At 42.0% G+C, this 23,560-nt stretch overlaps 1 protein-coding gene across 1 annotated transcript in view; it reads left to right on the top strand.

Moving 5' to 3' along the window:
* The window catches only part of LOC145392691 (putative methyltransferase-like protein 24), an 84,006-nt gene extending 64,844 nt beyond the window's left edge, over nt 1–19,162 (top strand). The window contains exon 8 of the mRNA XM_080266996.1: nt 18,992–19,162. Coding sequence (XP_080123122.1) covers nt 18,992–19,162 — 171 coding nt within the window. The remainder of the gene's footprint in view (nt 1–18,991) is intronic.
* The last annotated feature ends 4,398 nt before the right edge of the window (nt 19,163–23,560 follow it).

The following is a 23,560-nucleotide window of genomic DNA, read 5'->3' as shown; positions in this document are numbered from 1 at the left end:
TCCATGTCGCCCTGTCCCCCGCCATTTCATTGTCCTGCTCCCAGCTCACACCGACCCCCTCTCATATACCTCTCCACTCCATCCCTCCATCTCATCCTTGGCCTCCCCATCCCTCTCCCCCCCCCACCACCTCACACTCTCCTTGTCAGTCTCTCGCTCTCCATCCTCTCTATATGGCCAAACCACCTCAATGTACTTCTCCTAACGCTTTCTACTGCAACTACATCCACACCACAACTCTCTTTCATTTCCTCATTTGTCAGTCTCTCCATGTGACTCCACATGCTCCTCTCAAATAACTCATTTCCACTGCTCTCGCTTTTGACTTCTGTCCCTCCAACAAGGTCCAAGCTTCACTTCCATACGTTAGAGTTGGTATCACAGTACTGTCATGCAGCAACGCTTTTCCTTCCATGTTCACTTCCCTGTTTCTTATCACTGCTTTCAAAGAACAAGCAACCTCTCACCCTTGTTGTACCCTTTCAAGCACTTCACCCTCTAAATTTCCATCCTTACTCATCACACTACCAAAGAACTTAAACACATTCACTTTTCTACTTCCTCCTTATCGAACTTCACTGTACAGTCAGTGACTTCATTTCTCTCGAAGACCATAACTTTACTCTGCCCTTCAGTCACCTTAAGATTCTGTTTCGTACACACTCCCCAAAACTCATCCACCAAGCCTTTCAGCTCCCCTTCGTCTTCACTTAACAACACAGTATCATCTGCAAACAACAGTACAAGGGGTTTCCAAACACTGCCCTCTCTCATTAGGGCCGCTCCAACATCAACTGCCCTGCCTTGTACCTCTTTTATAACCGTGGGGACAAGACACATCACTGTTTCAATCCAACCTTCAAATTGGAAAATTCACACAGTTCACTGTTCATACGCATTCAGTTCATACGCACTGCACCCTTATACATACTCTTCACGGCATTCAACAACTTCCCATTTACTCCATAATTCTTAATACTTTCCACATTCCATGCCTATCCTACCTGTCATATGCTATTTCTCCAAATCCATGAAGGCCACACAGAACTTCTTTCCCTTCTCTAGAAACTTTTCCACTAAAGCCCTAATAATGAGTATCTGATCTACACAACCTCTTCCCTTCCTAAAACCTCCCTGTTCTTCTCCAACTAATTCCTATGTTATTTCCCTAACTCTGTCAACAAGTATCCTGCCATATACTTTTCATATTACACTAAGAAGACAAATGCCCCTATGATTACCACACGCTTCTTTTTCCCATTTTCATTTGTACAGGGGAATAGTTATACCTGACTTCCATTTCTCCAGGACTCTACCTTCCTCCCAAGCCAATATGCACATTTTCCACATCCAGTCTAATACTATCTCTCCCCCATGCTTCAGCATTTCACCACACACTTCATCAATTTCTGGGGCTTTCCCATTTTGACTTTCTTCATTACTTCCACAACTTCCATCCTCCTGATGTCTTCCTTTCTTCTCAGATCTCTCCTTCTCCCAGCCATTTCCCAGCCACTTATACTGTACTCGCATTACTTTCATTCTCTGTGTTCAACAATTCCTTACAGCGTTCTCTCCACCTGCTGACTTTTTCTCCCTTCTCTGCTAGCAATCAACCATTTTTATCTTTCACTTCCTGACTAACTTCTTTAACACCCTGTCTCTCTTTACCTATTTCCAGAACATTTTCATACATTCCCTCCATTTTATACTTAAATTCCTTCCAAATTCCTCATCCACTCTCTTCTTACTCTTTCTTATTAATCTTTTCACTTCTCTCTTCTTCTCTACATATTTTCTTACTCTTTCTTATTAAACTTTTCACTTCTCTCTTCTTCTCTACATATAACATTCTCTTCTGTCTCTCAACTTCTTCCACGCCCCTGTTTCTCACCCACTCACTATATGCTTTCTTCTTTTGTGCCACAGCCTGTCTCACCTCTTCATTCCACCAAGCTTTCCTGCACCCTTTTTCGTCTTCTCTTCACCCTACACACCACCTCACATGCTGCACAGATTTCTTCTGGGAATATCTTGGACACACCTTCCACGTCCCCCATCTGCTCCAAATCATATTTACTCAATCGCTCTTCCACTTCTCTCTTATTCTGCCCTTTTTTCATCCTCTTGCAACCTTTCTACCCCCCTTGTATGAACTACTTCCTGTCCTTTCCTTCTTCTATTCCTACATTTCATTTGAACCTTGACTTTCACCACCACCACGTGGTGGTCGGAAAGTCCACGCCCCCAACCTCTATATGTTCTTGCATCCATTACACTTTCTCATTTCATCATCTACACACACATAATCAGTCATTGCCTTCCTTTCATTCAGTTCACCACTCACCCTTCTCATCACACGCCACGTATACCTATGGATCATTTTGTGACTAAAGAGGGTATTGGCTGTCACCAACCCCCTCCCGGCACAAATGTCCACTAGAGCATTGCCATTCTCATCCACTTCTGCAGGCACACCCCACCCACCACCTAATCCATCCACCTTCACATTTCCTACTTTTCCATTCATATCTCCAATCAAAAACACTTTCTCATTCCTTTCAAAACTTTCCATGCATGCTTCCACATTGGTCCAGAACTCTTCTTTCACTCTGCTAACATGATCTTGCATTGACACACACACACACACACACACACACACACACACACACACAGGGATTCAATCTAGGCGGACGTGTGACACCGGCGCTCCGTACCAAATCATCACGGCCAGTGGCATTACCTAAATAGTATCTTTGTATGAGTCAAGCTCAGTACCAGGTTAGACTAAATGATTGTTCATTATTAAAAGGAAAAAAAAAATAAGTTTAAACAAGACTTGTAAAAACAGGAAATAGAACCAAGACGAAAGAATATGCTGAGTCATCTCTGAGGTTTGTTTAGACTACAAGAACACGGAGATTGTAAGTACATGCTTTGCACTTTAAGTATTGCAAAATGGATACATACTTCAGTAAAACAAATTTGGAAAAGAAAAGGGATCAAGGTAAAAAGCAAAATGATGATTTCTACCAAGAACTGGTTGAAGTAGAGACCCACAATAGACTGGTTGAACGTGTAAACAAACTAGAAATGGCTTTCAAAAATGAAATTGATGAAATAAAGAAGCAGATGCACTTGCAAAAGGAAGAAATAGAAAAACTAGGAAGGGAGGCCAATAAGAAAGACACAACCATCAGTGAACTAACAGTGGAATTGAGTACATTTAGGAAGAAAATGAGTGAAATGGCAAGTACAGTAGTCAATCACGAGAGTGTTAAGGAAGAGTTCAAAAATGACACAGAGACAATTAGGCAAGTTAGCAGTCTTATTGACCAGAGCAGTGATATTGAGGAGAAGATAACACAAGTGAATGAAGCTGTGCAAAGCTACAAAAATGATGTAGAAACCACGTATGCTGAAATGGTGAAAGTAAAGAAAGACTTAGAAACAAGGGTGGAGGAAAAAAGCATTAAAAAAGAGGTGAAAAGAATAATCCAAAACAATCCAAAGTTAGTCAGAGATTCAGTAGAGATAAACAAATCAATAGTAATCACTGGTATAGAAGAGGAAGAAATTAAAAACAAGATCACAAGAGACAAAAAGGAGATGGCAAATGTAATGAGCTTACTGAAAGAAGTATCTGAGGAAATCTGTAGTAAAGACATAGAGGAACACAAAAGGTTAGGGAAATACGAGAAAAGCAAGACAAGACCTCTAAAGGTGACTTTCCAGAGTGTAAACACTGTGGAAGAGATACTAAAAAATGTAAAGAATCTTAAGGAAAAAGAGCTCAAAAATGTATGGATAAAAAGATGCCTAACACAAGAGGAACTGGAATTACTGAAAGAGAAAAGGGAGGAAGCAAAAACAAAAAATGAGGGAAGATCAGAAGAGGAGAAGAAGAATTTTTTTTACAAAGTAATAGGATTGCAGGTACGAAAGTGGTACACAAACAGGATGGAAGAAAAAGGAGGAAGGTAGTAGAACCATGTCATGACAAGTATATAAACAAGATGATAAAGTTGATGTACTCAAATGTGGATGGAATGGTATCTAAATTACTAGAGATGAATGATTATGTCAGAGAAAATGAACCACAAATAATATGCCTAACTGAAACAAAATTAATACCAAGGATATCAAATGACATACTAAACTTAGAAGAATACAATATATGGAGAAGAGACAGATATTTAAAAAAAGGAGGAGGAATTATAATATTAACTAAGAAAAATCTAAAAGTCAAGGAAATAAAACTAGATATACCATCACAAGTAGAACTGATTGCAGTAGAGATCGACACATCTGAAGGTAAAGTAACTGTAGCCAATTTGTACATGCCACCCAGGTCAAACACATGGGAAAGAGACGAATATGAGGACCTGGCAGAGAGTACAATTCAGAGTGTAAGATCATTGCTACATAAAATGGAAGAGAAATCGGAAAGAATTATACTAACTGGGGACTTCAATACAAATATAAATTGGAATACTCTAGATATAAATAGCCAAGAAAGCTGTTGGGACCAAAAGCTCCTGGATCTCGTACAAGAGTTTTTCTTAGCGCAACATGTGAGGGAAACCACCAGAAAAAGAGGACTTGATGTACCTTCAGTGCTAGATCTAATATTTACAAGGCAAGAAAATGATATTTACAGTTTAATATATCACCCTCCACTCGGCAAAAGCGATCATGCAGTACTAAATTATAACTTCAGGATAGCATATGACATAGTAAACAGCAATGATAGTTACAAAAAGAGCCTAAACTATAAAAAGGGAAATTATCAAGACCTAAAGAAGTATTTCTTAGAAGTTGATTGGGAAAATGAGCTTAGAGGACAAGATTTAAATGCTGTATATAAAAATTTTTTGTGAATTTTATGAAATAGGAGTCCAGAAGTACATCCCACAGCACAAAGAAGCAGATAAGAAAATACAGAAATGGTTCAATACAGAATGTAAAAAATCAAAAGAAAGACGAGATTTGTTGTGGAATAGATACAGAAGACACAATAGTGAAAGGGCATATAATAACTACAAACAGGCAAGAAACGACTATACAAGAATAAGGAGGGAAGCCCAAAAACAGTTTGAGGAGGATATAATAAATAAAAGTAGTGATCAACCAAAGCTGTTTTACAGCTATATCAGAAGCAAAACTAAAGTAAAAGATATAATACAATCCATTACGGACGAGGGAATCACTTATACACAAGAGAAAGATATTTGTGAAGCACTAAATAAGAATTTCCAATTAGTTTTTACAGAAGAAAAAAATTTTGAGAGGGACCATGTGGAACACGCATGTCCACACACACTACCAGATATACAAATAGCAGAAAAAGTAATACAGGAGGAGTTAAGTAGATTAGACAGAGGAAAAGCAAGTGGTCCTGATGAAATTTCATGTTGGGTATTACGAGAATGCGCAAAGGAGTTATGTAAACCATTATTTTTAATTTTCAAGAAATCCTTGAGTCAAGGTAAACTACCTGATATTTAGAAAAAAGCAATTATTGTCCCCTTATTCAAGAAAGGAAATAGACAAAATCCATTCAATTACCGACCAGTATCACTGACCAGTGATGTAAGCAAGGTATTAGAAAAACTTATAAGAAAAGCTTGGGTAAATCATCTAGAAGAACACAGTATGATAACAGAAAGACAGTTTGGTTTCAGAAAAGGAAAATCATGTGTTACTAATCTGTTGAGCTACTATGACAGAGTAACAAACACAATACAGGAAAGGGAAGGATGGGTGGACAGTATCTATTTAGATTTCAAGAAAGCTTTTGACACAGTACCACACCAAAGACTTTTATGGAAACTGTACCATCAAGGAGGAATTCGAGGCAAACTGTTTTGTTGGATGCAAGACTTTCTCATCAAAAGAGAAATGAGGACAGTACTAAGAGGAAACTACTCATCATGGAAAAAAGTGACTAGTGGAGTGCCACAGGGTTCGGTGCTGGCACCAATCATGTTTTTAGTGTATATAAATGATATAAACAGTAACACTGGAAATGAGAGCTATCTGAATATGTTTGCAGATGATGCAAAAATACAAAGGAGAATTACTAGCACAGACTCTTGTAGGGAGCTACAAGAAGAATTAAGTAAACTTCATGAATGGAGTAGTACATGGCAAATGGAATTCAGTGTGGACAAGTGTCATGTAATCAAGTTTGGTAAAAGTGGAAAAAGACCTGATTGGGATTATAAGTTAGGAAATAAAACCCTATACACATCAGAAAGAGAGAAAGACCTAGGTGTGAGTATCAATAACAGACTATCTCCGGCTGACCACATCAGCGAGAAGGTACGGAACATGTATACACTGCTTGCAAATATGAGAATAGCATTCACATACATAAATGAAGACATACTAAGAAGGATAATAACATCATTCATTAGACCAACCCTGGAATACGCATCAGTAGTCTGGAGTCCTCATCTCAAAAAGCATATAGACAAGATTGAAAAAGTTCAAAGGGCCGCTACAAGATGGATACCAAGCTTAAGGGACCTAAGCTACGAAGAAAGACTAAATAAACTGAATCTACCAACACTACAGGAGAGAAGGAAAAGAGGTGACATGATAATGCTATATAAGTGCATATCAGGGAAGGTGAAAATAGACATAAATGATTACTTAACATATGGAGAAGCATCAGCAAGAGGACACTGCAAAAAAGTGCATAAGAAGAGAGGTGATAAAGACGTAAGGAAATTCAGTTTCCCAAACAGAGCAATTGATCAATGGAATGCACTACCGAATGAAATAGTGTGTGCCAAAACAATTCTCAAATTTAAGGATATGTACGATAAATATGGTTTAAGACACGGGACAGTACGAGCTTGACTCATTCCTGTAAAGATACAATTAGGTAAGAACAATTAGGTAAGAACACACACACACACACACAATCGCCCACATTTGTAATCCAACTTTCAGTTTTACCCACACAATCCTGGAGCCAGCTGATCCATACTCTCTTATATTCTCCTTCCATCTCTTGCACACAACAATACACACTCCATCTTTTGCCTTCTCATTCTCACCTACTCCCACACATATACCCCATCTATACTACCATTCTCTCACACTCTCATCTCCCCATTCAGTCTCGGTTATTTCACATACATCCACTTTTTCACCCTTAAGCACTTGGACACTCTTTCTCTCTCTCACCTCATCATTCACATCCCTTATATTCCATGTCGCAATCCGTACAAGGTCCTTTGTTTGGTCCTTAGTCGTCCGTCACCTGTTGCTCAGTCCTGGTCCAAGTCTTTTTGTGTATATATATATATATATATACCTAGGCTGCTTCCCCCAAGGAAAGGGAGTAGCCGAGACAGGACAACACACTCTCCATTTACTCATCCATTGAAACACATTCATTCACATCTTAGCCCCAAAGGGGAGAACGGACAGATCCTCACCGCACCACACCGCACAAGGGTCAACTGCGCAATGCAATCAGTGACATCCGCAGCAGGGCCCGACAGCAGAACTGGTTTACCCCTGCCACATCATAACAGACCCATCCCCTTACCCGCACCTGACCTGACTAGCTGATCAGACCAAATGCGGGAGAATATTCCCTCAGGGCTGCGTCATCACTTATTCATTCACAATTTCTCTCCATTTATTTCTGTCACGCACAGCCACTCTTCCTTGCTCAACAGATATCCCTCTCGCATCCACCGCTCTCTTCACACTGTCCATCCATCCTATTCGTGGTCTTCCTCTCAGCCTTACACCTCTCACATCAGATCTAGTTATCTTTTTCACCAATCGCTCATTATCCATTCTCTCCATATGCCCAAGCCATCGCAACACCCTCTGCTCAACTCTAGCAGCCATCTCCCGAACAACTCCAGTTCTCCTTCGCACTTCATCATTTCGCACCCTATCCATACGCGTCACTCCACACATACTCCTCAGACACCTCATCTCCATTACATTCAAACTTTTCCTCTCTGCTACACCCATATTCCATGTTTCAGCCCCATATAATCCAGACGGTACCACAACACCCTACAGCCTTCTCTTTACATCCATTCTAAGCGAACGACATTTAAACACTTTTTTCATTCCTCCCAGCACCTTTCCTACTTCATTTATTCTAAACTTCACTTCTGCATCTATTCTTCCATCCACAGCAACATGTGACCCTAGATATTTAAAACAATCTACCTCCTCAAGCAACTCACCATTCAAAACTATATTCATCCCCCTACCATCTATCAACCTCGTACACTTCATCACTTTACTCTTATTCTCATTTACTTTCAATATATATATATATATATATATATAAAACCATGGCGATAACATCCGACATACACCTATATTAATGTTAAAAGGATCATCGAGTTTCTTCAGTACCTTCACACATGCTGTACCACCCTCAGAAAAGGATTTTGTCGCCCTCCACACACTTCCTCCAACACCAAAACTGCCCAGCATATTCCATAATCCCTCCTAATCCTACCTGGTACAGGTTTTCACAGTCAGTAAATGAAACATACAGTTTCTTGTTCTTTGTCATGTACGTCTCAACTAATGGCCTCACTGTTAATATCCGATCTGTACCTCCCTTACTCTTTCTAAATCCACCTGGTGGCTCAGTGGTTACCATTGCTGACTGCGAAGCTGTTGGCCCTTTCACGACTGGGTTCGAATCCTGGTGGTGGCCACTGGCGTCACTGGACTTCGGTGTGCATCCATCCTTTGCGGGTCGGTAGATACGAGTACCTTGGGTAACCCCTCGGTGGTAACTGTGGTAGCCTGGATGGTGCAGTGGCCTTGTGTCCCAGGATATTGGATGAATAACCCGCCAGTTTCAAAGGCCTGTGTTTCTGAGACGAACACTGCAGCTATGCGCCTCATGTCATCTTACGCCACCTTTACTTGTCCTTCACCGGTGTTATCTGTTATACTACACCCCCTCACTATAAGTGTCCTATCATATACCCTGCCTGATATGCTCAGTATAAACTAATCCCTCTTGCGATTCTTACACTTCTTTACTACTTTTCTGTTTATACACTGGAACAGGAACTACATTTCTCTAGTTTTCTGGTATTCCTTGTATCCCAGGCCAGTATGCACACATTGTGCATTATGCTGACAGCCTCGTAAACACCATACCCCAACATTTCTCCACTAAGGTCATCTGTTACTGGTGCCTTATGCAACCTCACCTTATTAATTGCGGTTACGTATTTCACGTGTGCTAATGGGTTCCTGTACCACTGGTATACCACGTCCCTTATCCCTACCCAACAAGTAACAACTGTACTGCTCTGCTACTTCCAGATGTAATCGTAGGAATTTTTATATAAATCTCAGACCGCTGTTGGCACCAGTTGTACTGTTAAGGTTTTAGTAGAGATTAGAGAGGATGGGAGGTGTGGTAGCGTGATCTATATGGCTAAGCCACTAATGTATTGACCTTGAGAATAACTCTTTTAACTTACCAACGTGGCTGCCATAAGGTACCGAGCCTGTTGTTAGTGTAAATCCAGTTCAACTGGTGTGTTTAAATTCCCTTACTCCGAAAATAGATACCAATGAATTACCCGACTTATGTCCAAACCGTTAGGATCAGATTTTTTAAAAATACTGAATAGGGTAGCATAAGTTTAGATAGGCTCAGGTTCACGAGTTTGTCTCCCAAGTAAAGCTTGCGGGCCGTCCATTATATGCTTAAAAGAGAAAGTAGTTGGAAAACCTGATTTTAGAAATGTTGTATTAATTTTAATATTCAAAAATGTTTAAAAACTATTGACTCACTTCCCTAGTTACCACTGTTCTAACAATACTTGAATCAGAATGGCCAGGTTGGTTAGAATTAGGTGTCGTACTCCTTGGTCACCGAAGCACTCGAGGAGGGAAGATTCTAGACAATATGAAATGCCACTTTCTCAGTAATGCACTCTGCACCTTTCCACCAACTGAACTTTCAACCAATGATGAGACCTAATCATAACACTCAGTTCAATTAACAGTAAAACACAAAATGACCAGAATTAACACTTACATATCCTCCGAGAATTAGAATACATTTTTTGTTGTCCCAGTAAATCCCTTTTGATTACACTGTTTCCCTTGTGATTTGTAATACAGAAAACTCCCCAACTTAGGTTAATGTACAGTTAGTTAGATTTTTGCCTAACACAATGAATGGGTGGGGGGGGGGTATGGAAAGCGTGTAAGTGTGGTGATGTGTTTGGCAGATTATGACTTGATTTATGTTAAGATCTGCGGATCGAACGGAAGATGATAGTAGAGTCACACAAGAATTTTGCTAATGAACACACTATTAATCATTCTAATCTCTATAACTCTCAATGTGGAAATAACGGAGGGGGAGATTATAAGGGCTTTATCACTGACCTGCAGATCGAACGGATGATGGTAAAGTCACGCGGTCACATCGTTCGTTCGTTGAAAGATTCCCTGCACATATAGTGCAGGCCGGGCCTTACATTAGCCCGGTCAGTGGTGTATGGGCTTGTTAAAAAATAGTAAGTGGGGAGAACAGGACCTAGGGATTGCCTAGCACACACGTCCTGTCTCCTGGCGGGCTTTGTGGTGTGTGTGCGCGGTCACAGCGCGCCCTTGTCTTATATAAGCTTGGATAATGGTCCGATTGCATTCAAGGATGTTGCCTTCCGGTTACAGTCATTACATTAACATGCATGTCTCATATAATTTGTTTGGGGATTGACCTTTTTACGATTTGTAGTATCTCGCAAAGACTATACGACGATGGTGAAAATTTGAATACTATCGATACTGATCTCATGACTTAAGGTTAAGTTTTTGTCATGACGTTCGGACGTTATCTTGTCGGTCAAGCTTGGCTTGCTGGTACGCACAACGGTCGGGAACTCGACTTTAACATCACATAGGCTATTATGAACTGCTTCTTCCTTTCTGATCCTTCTCAATTAATGTTTCCATCACTGAAATGGATTAGGACTGAAAGATATCTTTGAATTTACTCAAACGGAAGATCATGAAATCTCGGCTAATTTAAATATTCGTCAAACTTTTGTTACCAGCGGATTTTTATGGAGGGAGGGGATGGGAGGGGGGGGGGGTTGATCAGCTAATGCAATACTTAACGCATTTTACATAATACAGTACATAACGGTTTATCTACTACCTTAACTCCACCACACAAGGAAATCACACTTATGCTATACTTATATTACACTTATACTAGTTTACACTTATTCACTATCTATCTATCTATTGCCAGACGCCTCAATCCCGTTTGGGGTGGCCACAAACAAATCGCCTCCAAGTCGCCCTGTCCCCCGCCATTTCACTGCCCTGCTCCCAACTCACACCCCCCTCTCTCATATACCTTTCCACCCCATCCCTCCATCTCATCCTCGGCCTCCCCCTCCCTCTTCCCCCCTCCACCTCACTCACATACACTCTCTTCGTCAGTCTTTCACCCTCCATCCTCTCCACATGGCCAAACCACCTCAGTGTGCTCCTCATAACGCTTCCTATCACATCCACATCCACACCACAACGCTTCTTTATATCCTCATTCGTCAGCCTGTCTCTCCATGTGACTCCACAGGCTCCTCTTAAATAACTCATTTCCACTCCGCTCACTCTTGACTTGTGTCCTTCCAGCAACGTCCAAGCTTCACTTCCATACGTTAGAGTTGGTATCACAATACTGTCATGTAGTAACTTTTTCACTTCCATGCTCACTTCCCTGTTTCTTATCACTGCTTTCAAAGAACCAGCAACCTTTCTTCCCTGCTGTACCCTTTCAAGCACTTCACCCTCCAAACCTCCATCCTTACTCCTCACGCTACCCAAGTACTTAAACGTACTCACATTTTCCAATTCCTCACCATCCAACCTCACTGTACATTCACTGACTTCACCTCTCTCAAAGACCATCACATAATTCTTCCCTACATTCACCTTTAGATTCCGTTTCTTACACACTCTCCCAAACTCATCCAACAAGCCTTGCAGCTCCCCTTCGTCTTCACTCAACAACACAGTATCATCTGCAAACAACAGTACAGGGAGTTTCCAAACACTACCCTCTCTCACCAGGGCCACTCCAACATCCACTACCCTACCTTGTACCTCTTTTATTACCCCATCCAATGTACAGATTGAACAACCATGGAGACATGACACATCCCTGTTTCAACCCAACTTTCAAAGAGAAAAAGTCACTTAGTTCACCATCCACACGCACTGCAGCCTTCGCACCATCGTACATACACTTCACAGCATTCAACAACTTCCCATCCACTCCATATATTCTTAACACTTTCCACAATCTTTGTCTATCTACCCTGTCATATGCTTTCTCCAAATCCATGAAAGCCGCATACAACTTCTTTCCCTTCTCTAGAAACTTTTCCACCAAAGATCTAAGAATGAATATCTGATCTACACAACCTCTTTCCTTCCTAAAGCCTCCCTGTTCTTCTCCAACTAATTTCTCTGTTCTTTCTCTAACTCTGTCAATAAGTATCCTACCATACACTTTTCCTATTATACTAAGAAGACAAATGCCCCTATGATTACCACACACTTCTTTTTCCCCTTTTCCTTTGTACAAGGGAATAATTATACCTGACTTCCAATCCTCCGGGACTCTACCTTCCTCCCAGGCCAATCTGCACATCTTCCACATCCATTCTACTACTATCTCTCCCCCATGCTTCAGCATTTCACTACACACTCCATCAATTCCTGGGGCTTTCCCCGATTTAACTTTCTTCATTGCTTCCACAACTTCTATCCTACTGATTTCTTCCTGTCTTCTCACCTCCCTCCTTCTCCCAGCCATTCCCCAACCACTTGTACTCGCATTACTTCCATCCTCTATGTTCAACAATTCCTTAAGATATTCTCTCCATCTGCTCACTTTTTCTCCCTTCTCCACTAGTAATCTACCATTTTTATCTTTCACTCCCCTGCTAACCTCACTTCCACCCTGTCTTACGCTTTTCACCTCTTTCCAGAACATTTCCTTACAGTCCCTCCACTTTACACTCAAATTCCCTCCAAATTCCTCATCCACTCTCTTCTTACTCTCTCTTACTAATCTTTTCACCTCTCTCTTTCTACATATAACTCTCTCTTCCGCCTCTCAACTTCTTCCACGCCCCTATTTCTCATCCATTCATTGTATGCTTTCTTCTTTTGTGCCTCAGCCTGTCTCACCTCTTCAGTCCACCACGCTGTTCCTTGCACCCCCCTCCGTCTTCTATTCCTTCCACACACCTCATCACATGCTGCACATATTTCTTCTGTAAATATCCTACACACACCTTCCATGTCTCCCATCTGTTCCAATTCATATTTGCCCAATCGTTCCTCCACTTCTCTCTTATACTCTGCCTTTTTCTCATCCTCTTGTAACCTTTCCACTCTCCTTACAACTACTCCTTCCTCTCGTCTTTCCCTTCTTCTATTCCTCCATCTTACTGGAATCCTAATTCTGGCCACCACCAAGTAGTGGTCAGAAAGTCCACTCCCCCAGCCTCTATAAGCTCTTGCATCCATTACACATCTTCGCATCCTTTCATCCACACACACATAATCAACCATTGCCTTCCTTTTATTCAGTTCACCACTCACCCTTCTCATCACTCGCTATATATACCTGTGGATCATTTTATGCCTGAAGAGGGTATTGGCTATCACCAACCCCCTCCAAGCACAAATGTCCACTAACGCACTCCCATTCTCATCTATCTCAGCAGGCACACCCCACTCACCAACTATTCCATCCACCTTCACATTCCCTACTTTACCATTCATATCACTGATCAAAAACACTCTCTCATTCCTTCCAAACTTTTCCATGCACACTTCTACATTTGTCCAGAACTCTTCTCTCACTCTTCTAGCACGATCTTGCGTTGGCGCATACACACACACAATCGCCCACATTTGTATTCCAACTTTCAACTTTACCCACACAATCCTTGACCCAACTGATCCATACTGTCTTATGCTCCTCTTCCATCTTTTACTCACAACTATACATACTCCTTCCTTTGCCCTCTCATTCCCACCTACTCCTGCACATATACCCTATCCATACTCCCATTCTCTCACACTTTCTCCTCTCCATTTTGTTTCAATTATTCCACATACATGCACTTTCGCACTCTCAAGCACCTGGACAATCTCTCTCTCTTTCACCTCATCATTCGCTCCTCTTACATTCCATGTACCCATTACCAAGTCCTTTGTCCGGTCCTGGGTCGTCATCGTTTGGTCAGTCCTTGTCCGAGGCTTCTTGTTTGTTTTTTTAGTTAGTTGTTTTCCGGGGAGGGGCACTAACCCTCCGCGAACCCTTTTAGTCGCCTTTTACGACAAGCAGGGATACCGGGGAAGTATTCTTGAAAAAAAAAACCCTACCCCCAGGGGGTTACTTATTCACACTTATACTAAATTGTTCTTTATTATTAAATTACACCTATCTTACATCTAGATTATATTTATAGTATATCTTGACCTAACTTGCTGGCACTACACAGATACCTAAAATATTCTCTCCATCTTCACTATATCATCTTCATTTTCTGGCACGCTCCCCTGCACACCGAGTTTTACCCCTCAACCTTCCCCTCACATTCATTCTCAAGCTTCCTTTACTGCCGCGTTGTATTTCGTTATATCATTTGTGTACTAATCATTCTCTTTCCTCTATAATCATCATCCACTTGCTTTGGGATGATGGGGTTTCTTCAAGAAAATATGAATTCTTGCGTCTTCCGAGATGCGTCGTCCGTTGTCGTGAGACGTCATTCATGTTTCAGGAAGTGAAAAAAAAAAAAAAAAAAAAAAAAAAAAAGGAAAGTGATGGAGTGGGTGGGGGTCCATGGCACCTACAGAGACCCCCCTGGATCTGCCGCTGCACACACATATCTCGGTAATCAAGTTGCATAGTAAGTTTTTTTATGGCAAACCCACAGTAGGCTATTGATTTAATTATCAAAGGGGCATAATACATTTGAAAAAATAATTGCATGCTTTTCTTGAGTCAAACTGCTGTATAATGTGGAATCAGTATAAGATGGTTGTGGTATTGCATTCTGGAAGTGCAGTACAGTATATAGTAATTGTAAATACTATAGGGTACTATAACAGGACGTTGTACGGGAGTCTGAAAAAAAAAGAGTAAAGGTGGTGAGGGGCACCTCCGGTTTACCAACCGTGTGAAGTCTATCCCAAACAGCAGTTCCCCAACACACCAACCCGACCACTCCACCCATCTTTAAAGAGGACCGATCACGTTGCTTTAAAACTACTGATCAAGGAAGACTCTTAATGCAGGTTCTACGTGGAAAGGCATTTTAGTTCCAGTGTCTGTCCAGATGCTGCAGATTAAGTCCCAGTGTTGCCAGTGGAAAATTATGAAATTCCTAATATTGCTCCCCAAAAAATCCCAAGATTCATAAAAAATCAAACTTTTACCATAACAGCTGCAGAGTATGATATTTTATATGAATAAATGGACTAATAAGACTCTTACCTTATCCCCCAAAATGAAATTCCTGATGCAACAGAGCGATTCACTGATGAAAAACACGTCCTCATCCTCCCTGGCACCTTCTTCCCCATTAAGCAGCTAAGCGACATTTTTCTTTTTTGCCTGAATCTCTTTCTCCTTTTGCCATTGGTAACACACCCCCTTTGACATCCTTAATCAGAAAAGATGGTTTCCATTGATAACAAGGAACACCTTGCCTAGCAATTGCCTGTTTGGATAACAAGCGGTTTGCAACTGTCTCAACTTTAAGCTTATTTTTTTTTTTTTTTGGTCTTAAGTTACACTAACTTGGGAGAAAACTCGCTTAACACAAGCTGAGGAATGAGGCAAAGCCAAAAGACCACACATGAATTTGGATAATTGGCCAAACTTTTCTTGTCCAAGTCCATCTTTCACTGATTTTAGCTCATACCAGAAAGTGGTTTTTTTTCCATTCAGATTCTGAAGTGACTCGTCTTTCACAAATATTATCTTTGTCAGTAAAATAATGAAGACAATAGTAACTAACATCATCCAATAATTACACTGGTTTCCACCCCCACCCAAAAAAAAAAAAAAAAAAAAAAATCTGAGGCAAGCATGTGAATAGGTGTTTTTGACTAATTTTGATATGCTTAATTCAAATTTCTAAACAGTTTTGCTCTATCACCTCTAGTTATTTTTGGTTTCACATTCCGTTTTTTTTTTTTATAATGCATATATTTATAATATAATGAGTTTATTTCATATATTAAAAAGGCATATTACAGAACGAAACAAAACAGACACAGAACGCTGACAGAACTATATATTACTATTACTTGGATGTAAGCATATATACACATCATAGTACTACAGACAGTCAGAAGTGAGTCTTTTTGGACGATCTGGTGTACTTTGACTTCTTGATGTCGCGCAGGAGCATCCAGCAGAAGTCCCCCATCATGCTGGGGTTCCACTTGCCTTGGTAGTTGCTCTCCATCTTAATAAAATCTTGGTGGAACCTTTCCCCATGTTCGTCACTTACCGCTCCGAGGTTCTGGGGGAAGAAGTTGAGGTGGAAGTGGAGAAGTGAATCTTGAGAGACATTCGGCACCCCATATCCTGATAAGCCTGCAACAACTTCTCGACAAGCTCTTGGTAATCAAGTGCCCGTGTGTTACCAAGAAAGCCATGGCAGACTGACTTAAATGCTTCCCATGCTCTCAGTTCCTTCAAGGTGAGCTTCTCCTCGCATACCTCATCCTTCAGCACCTCCTAGATCTGAGGTCCGACGAAGATGCCCTCCTTGAGCTTAACAGAGCTGAGAGCTGGGAACAGAGTGCACAGGTGTTGGAAGGCAGCGCCATCCTTGTCTATGGCATTCACGAAATTCTTCATAAGGCCAAGCTTGATATGAAGAGGGGGAAGAAGCACCTTGTTCATGTCCACCAGAGGATTTTCTTGGACACTGTGTTTCCCAGGCACGAAAGTGCTCCTAGACCCCCAGTCCTTCTGCGTGTAGTGCTTGTTGTGGAGCGCGTTTTAAACCAAGTTCCAAGAAAATAGGACGGTAAATGGATTTTTGGCGAATATTTTGGGTCTAGGCCTATATGTATACATGTATATCTCAAAAACTAGAGGTGATGAGTGAAAACGGATTTCGAATCTGAAATCAGCACCCCAAAATTAGGTTAGAACACTTAAGTTCATGCTTGCCTCAAATATTTTGTAAACCAGTGTAATTTGCACCAAAGTAATCCTAAAGACTTGCTATAGACCGTTGTGTGTTTGTGGTATCACAGTATACTCCAGCTGAGGGTGCCCGGGCCGAGCGAGCAGCTCTCACACGCCAAGTACTGGACAGTCACACTGGAACAGTTCCTGTCAAATCTTATGCTACGTATCCATCTCGTTGTAACTTTCAGTATTTACACCTTGAATATATTTATAGATGGAAAATCTTTGTAAACCGCAGTGTTTTTATTGAAATAACATAAAATTTTCATATATAGGCTATCCGGAACAAACCCAAATATCCCAAGTAATGCTCAATTTTTAACAAAAATTTCCAAGATCCCAAGGTTTCCATCAAAATCCCAAGATCTTGGGAAAAATCCCAAGACCTGGCAACCTTGATTAACACCTACAGACAACTCAGGATGGGCAATGTGATGGATATCAAGTGGCCTCAGCCTGCAGTCCCAGTGGCAGTCACACACAACAGTATGGTGATGCCTTCTCTGCCTGCCTTGAAGCACGGCACCATCTTTTCCACGTGTGTTAGTAAACTTTTCCTAAATAACCGAGTCTCATCTATGTTCAAGATATCATCTATTTCATAGCTACCTGCTTATATCACTTTCTTTAAGACATGAGGACTGGAGGCAGCGGCATTAGCATCAGCGCTAAATACCTCTCCATGGAGCTGTGATGATTCCCCTGTCGTTACACAAACCTATTATTCAACCCATGGCTTGAAAAAAAAAAAAAAAAAATGGGGGATTCTCAGTCTGTATATTTAGACATTTTAACATATACTTCTTGCCTTGTTATACAATGCAGTACATCGTATGGGAAGGTCATGCTCAAGTTGTGCACACGTTTCATAAAGATTTTTTTCTCTGTCAATAGAATACTGTCTATCCTCAGTTCACATGACGTCTTCCTGCACTTCCCCGAAAGTTCGACTTTATATCAGAATATTTTCTGACCGTGCATACCGTTGATTCGTATACCTCAGAAGCCCGAACCATATCGACAACTTTCTCATGGCTGTCCAGGTACCATTTCCCTCTTCGGGGCAGGGTTAGGAAGTACGGGCCTAGAAAATGGTCCCGCTCCTCCCTGTGTCATTATCTTGCTGGGATAACACACACACACACTGCCTTCTATAGGACACTACTGCAACACTGACGTAGGAATGAAACGAGGTCAGGAACGAATAACACCATGTGCAAGGAGGGACTGGAGCGGAGTCTGCGGGGGTGGTGTGCTGCACTGTGGGTAAGGATTGCGCGAAAATGTCACTGTATAGCAGATATAAAGCATGGGAAGTGAGGGGGGGGGAGGTTCCATCGGACTTAGCCAGTGCAAGCTGGATTTATGTCGCGTAAGAAGAATTTTGGTCACAGGTGAGGCTGGTGTGTATAAGGGATCCAGCGTGTTAGGTAAGCATACGAGTATATTGGTGACCGTTATACTGATCCGGTATTAAATCAAACCTGTTTAAGTAATAATGCTCACTCTACTCAATATTATTTACCATTCAAATACATCTATAGACACCACTCACTCGCACATACATACGAGTACTGTGGCTAGATGACGTATGTTGCCTATGGAGAAGCAGAACACTCTTATTCAACCCACACTTCACTCCTTTTCTGTGCAAACAACACCTATTCACCCCCAAAATCCATATCCACTCACATTTGAAACCCATCTTTCTCACAGGGCCAAGGGTTTCAGAAGGTGGCGTACTGGGTGAACGAAGACAGCAAGGTGTACACAGACCCCGATGGCACTCCACACTACACTTGTGGCGAGATACACTTCGTCAACACCAAGTGGTACAAGCCTGCCTTCAAGAAAAGCCTGAAGGATCTTGGCTTTAAGTTTAGGTGACTCAAAAATTAGCTAGATCACGTGATTAATGGAGTAAACTGTAACCAGTGTCATAACTTTGGTTTACTTTTAAATACCTTATTCAGTGGCAATACATCTGAAATTGATTTACAGTAATCCTTTGATCTGTAGATAGGCCTACAGTGTGTGAGATGACTGTTATGAGAAAAGCATGACATCAACAACAATATCGTATGCCTCTTGCCTAGTGACAACCAGATTCTGTTACACTAGCCAAGCTTTAGTCCTTATTCAATCAACTGCTGTCTGTAAACAGCATATCAATCACCAACACCCAACAATACACATTACAACCTGACCATGATTCTTGTTGCCTCAATATTCTAGAAACTTTACAAATATATGTCTTGCGATTATAATAATGAGTGAATATTTGGAAGATCAAGAAAGTAAGACAGAGCGATAAGAGAAGTAGCAGAAGGGTAAAAGATAAAATGACAGAATGCTGGTGGAGAAGAGAATGTGATCAGATGGAGAATGAGTATGTTAAGGATTTGCTGAATACGGGGAATGAAAGTAGTGCATGTACACTGCAGCTGATTGGGGACTAGCTTGGAAATGAATATAAGAGCTAAGGAAAAAGGATAACTGCAATGGGCCAGGTGGTCCATACTAGCCGCTCCTTGAGGGATGCAGCTAGGCTATTACAATAAGACTAGGAGAGCAAAAAAGAAGGCTCTCCTCCGCCAACCAAACTCTCCAGCAGAAACCAGTTGGAAAAAAGTGAGAAAAAATACCACGCAGCATAGAAAACCTGACGTGGATATTTTATGGGAAAGAACGAAAGGAATATGAGACTATCGTAGTGAAACGAAAGAAAAACAATAATGAATTAGTAACTAGGACACTTTTTATATCGTAGTGAAACGAAAGAAAAACAATAATGAATTAGTAACTAGGACACTTTTTATATCCAACCCATACTAGTCATACATCTGTTAGGCCTGATCTTGAAACTTCCTATGGAAGAGGCAGCAACTACTGTACATCAACAGGTAGTTTATGCCATTCGTCCTCTATTCTCTGTTATTAAATAAGTTCCTATCTTTCTCTCTACTGAATCGGTATTTATTTCGAACCATGGTGAGTATATCATCGGTGGTGTGTCTTGACGATTATGTACAGTATATATGTTATGTATGGTCAGGCGTCATCCTTGATGAGAATCTTTACTGACATTACCTCAACCCTCTCACCACAGTTGATAGGGTTTTACACCCTCTCCTGTAGGAAACTCCTAACATGGATGGCGAGTCCTCTTGATATGCCTTCCTCCTGTGGTGCAGTATATATATATATATATATATATATATATATATATATATAGAGAGAGAGAGAGAGAGAGAGAGAGAGAGAGAGAGAGAGAGAGAGAGAGAGCCCTTGTTGACGGTTTCGATCACCTGGTGCAGTATGTTTCATACATCCTGGGTAATGAATTTTCTTGATATCCAAAACTGGCTGGATTCCTCCCTCTCCTTTGTTGGGCCCTCATACACCTCCTCCTTCACTGCCTTCCCCACTTCTTGTTTCCCTGTGGTGCATCTTCTTCTTGTCCTTCCGTCCTTCATTTGTTTAGCCTTGGGTTACATGCATTCGACCAGGTGATTACCCTTTGCCTTTTAGAACTTTCTCCAGTGCCGACTGCAGAGTGCAAGCCAGGTTTTGGACCGCCTGTGGGCTGTTTGTTCCCGTGATATGACTCATGGCTTCCATCAGGCCGACAGTGGAAAGGCTCTTCAAGATAATGACGCCCTCTTCCTCCTCCGAGTCTTCAGGGTTCTGTTGTCATTGAATTCTGTTTGCCACTTAGAGGGCAGGGGCTGTTATAAGGGAAGCGGAGGTTGGTGCTATGGTTTGCTTCGCTGGTCTGGCTAGTGGTTCAACTTGCTCCATTGAGCGGGGAACTTCAGAGTTCCTTTGTTGGCTCCGTGTGGCTGGTTTATGAAGGAGCTCTGGGTTTGCAGGGTGGAAAATGTTGCCCCATTGAGTACTGGGGTCAATGGAGTGCTCTCCATGCATTGGGGTGTGGAGGAGCTGGTTGCCATTGAGTGGTCTTATTGAGTTCCACCCTTGACTTCGTTTCCTCGATGATCCTGAGTCGGATGGGACATCGAGGATTCCAAGCATGGTGGCTGCCTCCACAGTTAGGCCATTTTGCCTCTGTTATCATTCGCCCTTGTGGGCCTGGGTACATTTTCTGGAGACATGGTCCGTACCACACACGGCACGTTGCTCCTTGAAAGTACTGAAAGACTGGTAGCGTCCACATCTCTGGTACTTGCAGCAGCACAGAAGCTCTGGGATGTAGTGTCTGAGTCTAAATGTTCCAAAGATTCGTAAGTAGATGGAGTTCTTGACAGGTCCTTGTGGGATCAGCAAGACTTGCCTGGTTTCATGCTTCTCCATGCCTGCTATGCATCTCTGCCTTGATCACAGCAGTGTTTTTATTAACAGAACGAGGGTCTGTTGCACTGGGTAGTGCATTAGCATTGTTCTCTTTCTCGGGGTCAAGGACATCCAAGTCGAATTCCGTGTCATCTCTCAGGATTCATACCATTTCAGTGTCCTTGGGAGTGATGATATAATGGCCGTTCAGGTTAGCTCACAGTAATCTTGGCATTCTGGTACTTTTTCTCCAGCACGATGATGGCTTTATAACCATAATCGTAGCCGTTTAGCCAGATAATTCTAAACTTTGGGAGGGATCCTTGGGTTCAGTCTCCGTGGGATGCTGAGATTGTGTGGGCCTTCTCCTTCCCACAGGGGTCCATTCTCCATCTCGAGGTGTGACCAGAGTGTTCACCATTTCCTCGTTTCTAGGGTTCTTGGCGGGTATTTCAGGGGTGGGGGTGGAGAGGGACTGTTTTCCAGTAACAATGTCCATGGCAGCAGGAAGTACCACAGGAAAAAGCAACACACTAGTCACAGTACTTTTTGCTGAGTCACATTAACTCAGATTATAAAGTAACAGAGAGCAATAAGCACTATCTCACGTCTACACTAATGTGGTCACATAGTCACCGTATCACAGAAACACAGTATAACTACTCACTAGTCAAAGCATTTTTTCACTGTGACTAAAAGCATCACTTAGCTCATGACAGAGATAACAATGACTAAGCATTATCTCTCTTTTACACTACTGAAGTCAAAGAGTCACTGTCTCAACGAAACACACACGGTTATATAAGTTCGGTAAAGAAAAGATGAACTAACGGGTCGAGTGGTAAGAAAAAAATTAAAAAAATGATGGGGGGACCTGTGCTAATCAGTCTTAAGTGACTTTGTCACCTGCCTGCCTACAGAATCGCCAACCTAAGCCGGACCGTCCCCATTTCGAGGTTATCTCCAGTGATTGAAACAAAAAAATAATAAAAATCCGATAAAATCTAATCCTAGTGCTGAATGTGGTTGGGGGGGTGGGGGTGTAAATCCTAGTTCTAGAAGTAGGAAGCTATGCTTCCCGAAATAGGGCCCTGCCAATTCTTGTCACTACTCCCAGACTGACCTGTACCAGTGTTGGTTGGTCTACCAATGCAAGTTATTACAGAAGGTTCGACCTATTGTTTAAAAGTGTCTGCGACCCCCCACTGTACGTGCTCTTGCTGCTCACAGCATCCTACAGTCTCGGCAGTTGCCCTAGTCTGGAGTCAGATCCTGAGTCAACGCAATGGCTGCGGTCGAGGACCTCTGGGAGGTGTCGGGTGCCAGACAGAAATCAATCCATATGGATGTCTTCTACCACGGCAAGAGGGTGAAAAATTTAGTGGAAGAGATAGAGAAGAACCTGAAGCCCTGATGGACAGGTATGAATCCTTCTTCTCCAGCAGCTACAGGGTTTCACTCCACTGCATGTCGTGGAGGAGACTCGTGATTCAGACGCTGCCGAACCTTATCGGGTTAAAGGTCTGTAGAGGGGTGGGAGAGGGAAAAAGAAAAGTTTCAACAAAACAGGTATACTAGGTGTAACTGCAGCTGTTGAGAATCTGCAAAGGAGACTACAGATTAGCTGTTTCCATCTGCCAAACAGAAAAGAAAAAGATGACTTTCAGGAGCACTGTGCACTTGCGTGGGGGGCTTCCATGTTGTACCTTCGGTGCCTTTTGCAGGAGGGCGGTGCCCTGGGAGATAGTGGCGCTCGATCTACGGCGGTCAGTGAATCCTTCAGGAGGCAAGTAAATCCTTCAGGAGAGAGGCACCCCTGGAGGTAAGACAACTTGCTCCCATAGGTGCAGTGCCTACTGCAGGAGGGATGAGTCCCTATAGATTGGCAGCAGCGTGAGGGGCGCAAGGACTTTAATCATGGTGGCAGAAGGAGCAGAGCTCTGTCTTTCACCAATTACTGAACAGGGTGAGGCTGGAGCTGAGGCAGTGGAG

Source organism: Coenobita brevimanus, chromosome 23 (genome assembly GCF_032717465.1).
Source record: "Coenobita brevimanus isolate Jiangsu-jjx chromosome 23, ASM3271746v2, whole genome shotgun sequence".
Lineage (NCBI taxonomy): Eukaryota > Metazoa > Arthropoda > Malacostraca > Decapoda > Coenobitidae > Coenobita > Coenobita brevimanus.
The sequence above is the reverse complement of the archived record's forward strand: the minus strand, read 5'-3'. Positions and strand labels throughout refer to the sequence as shown.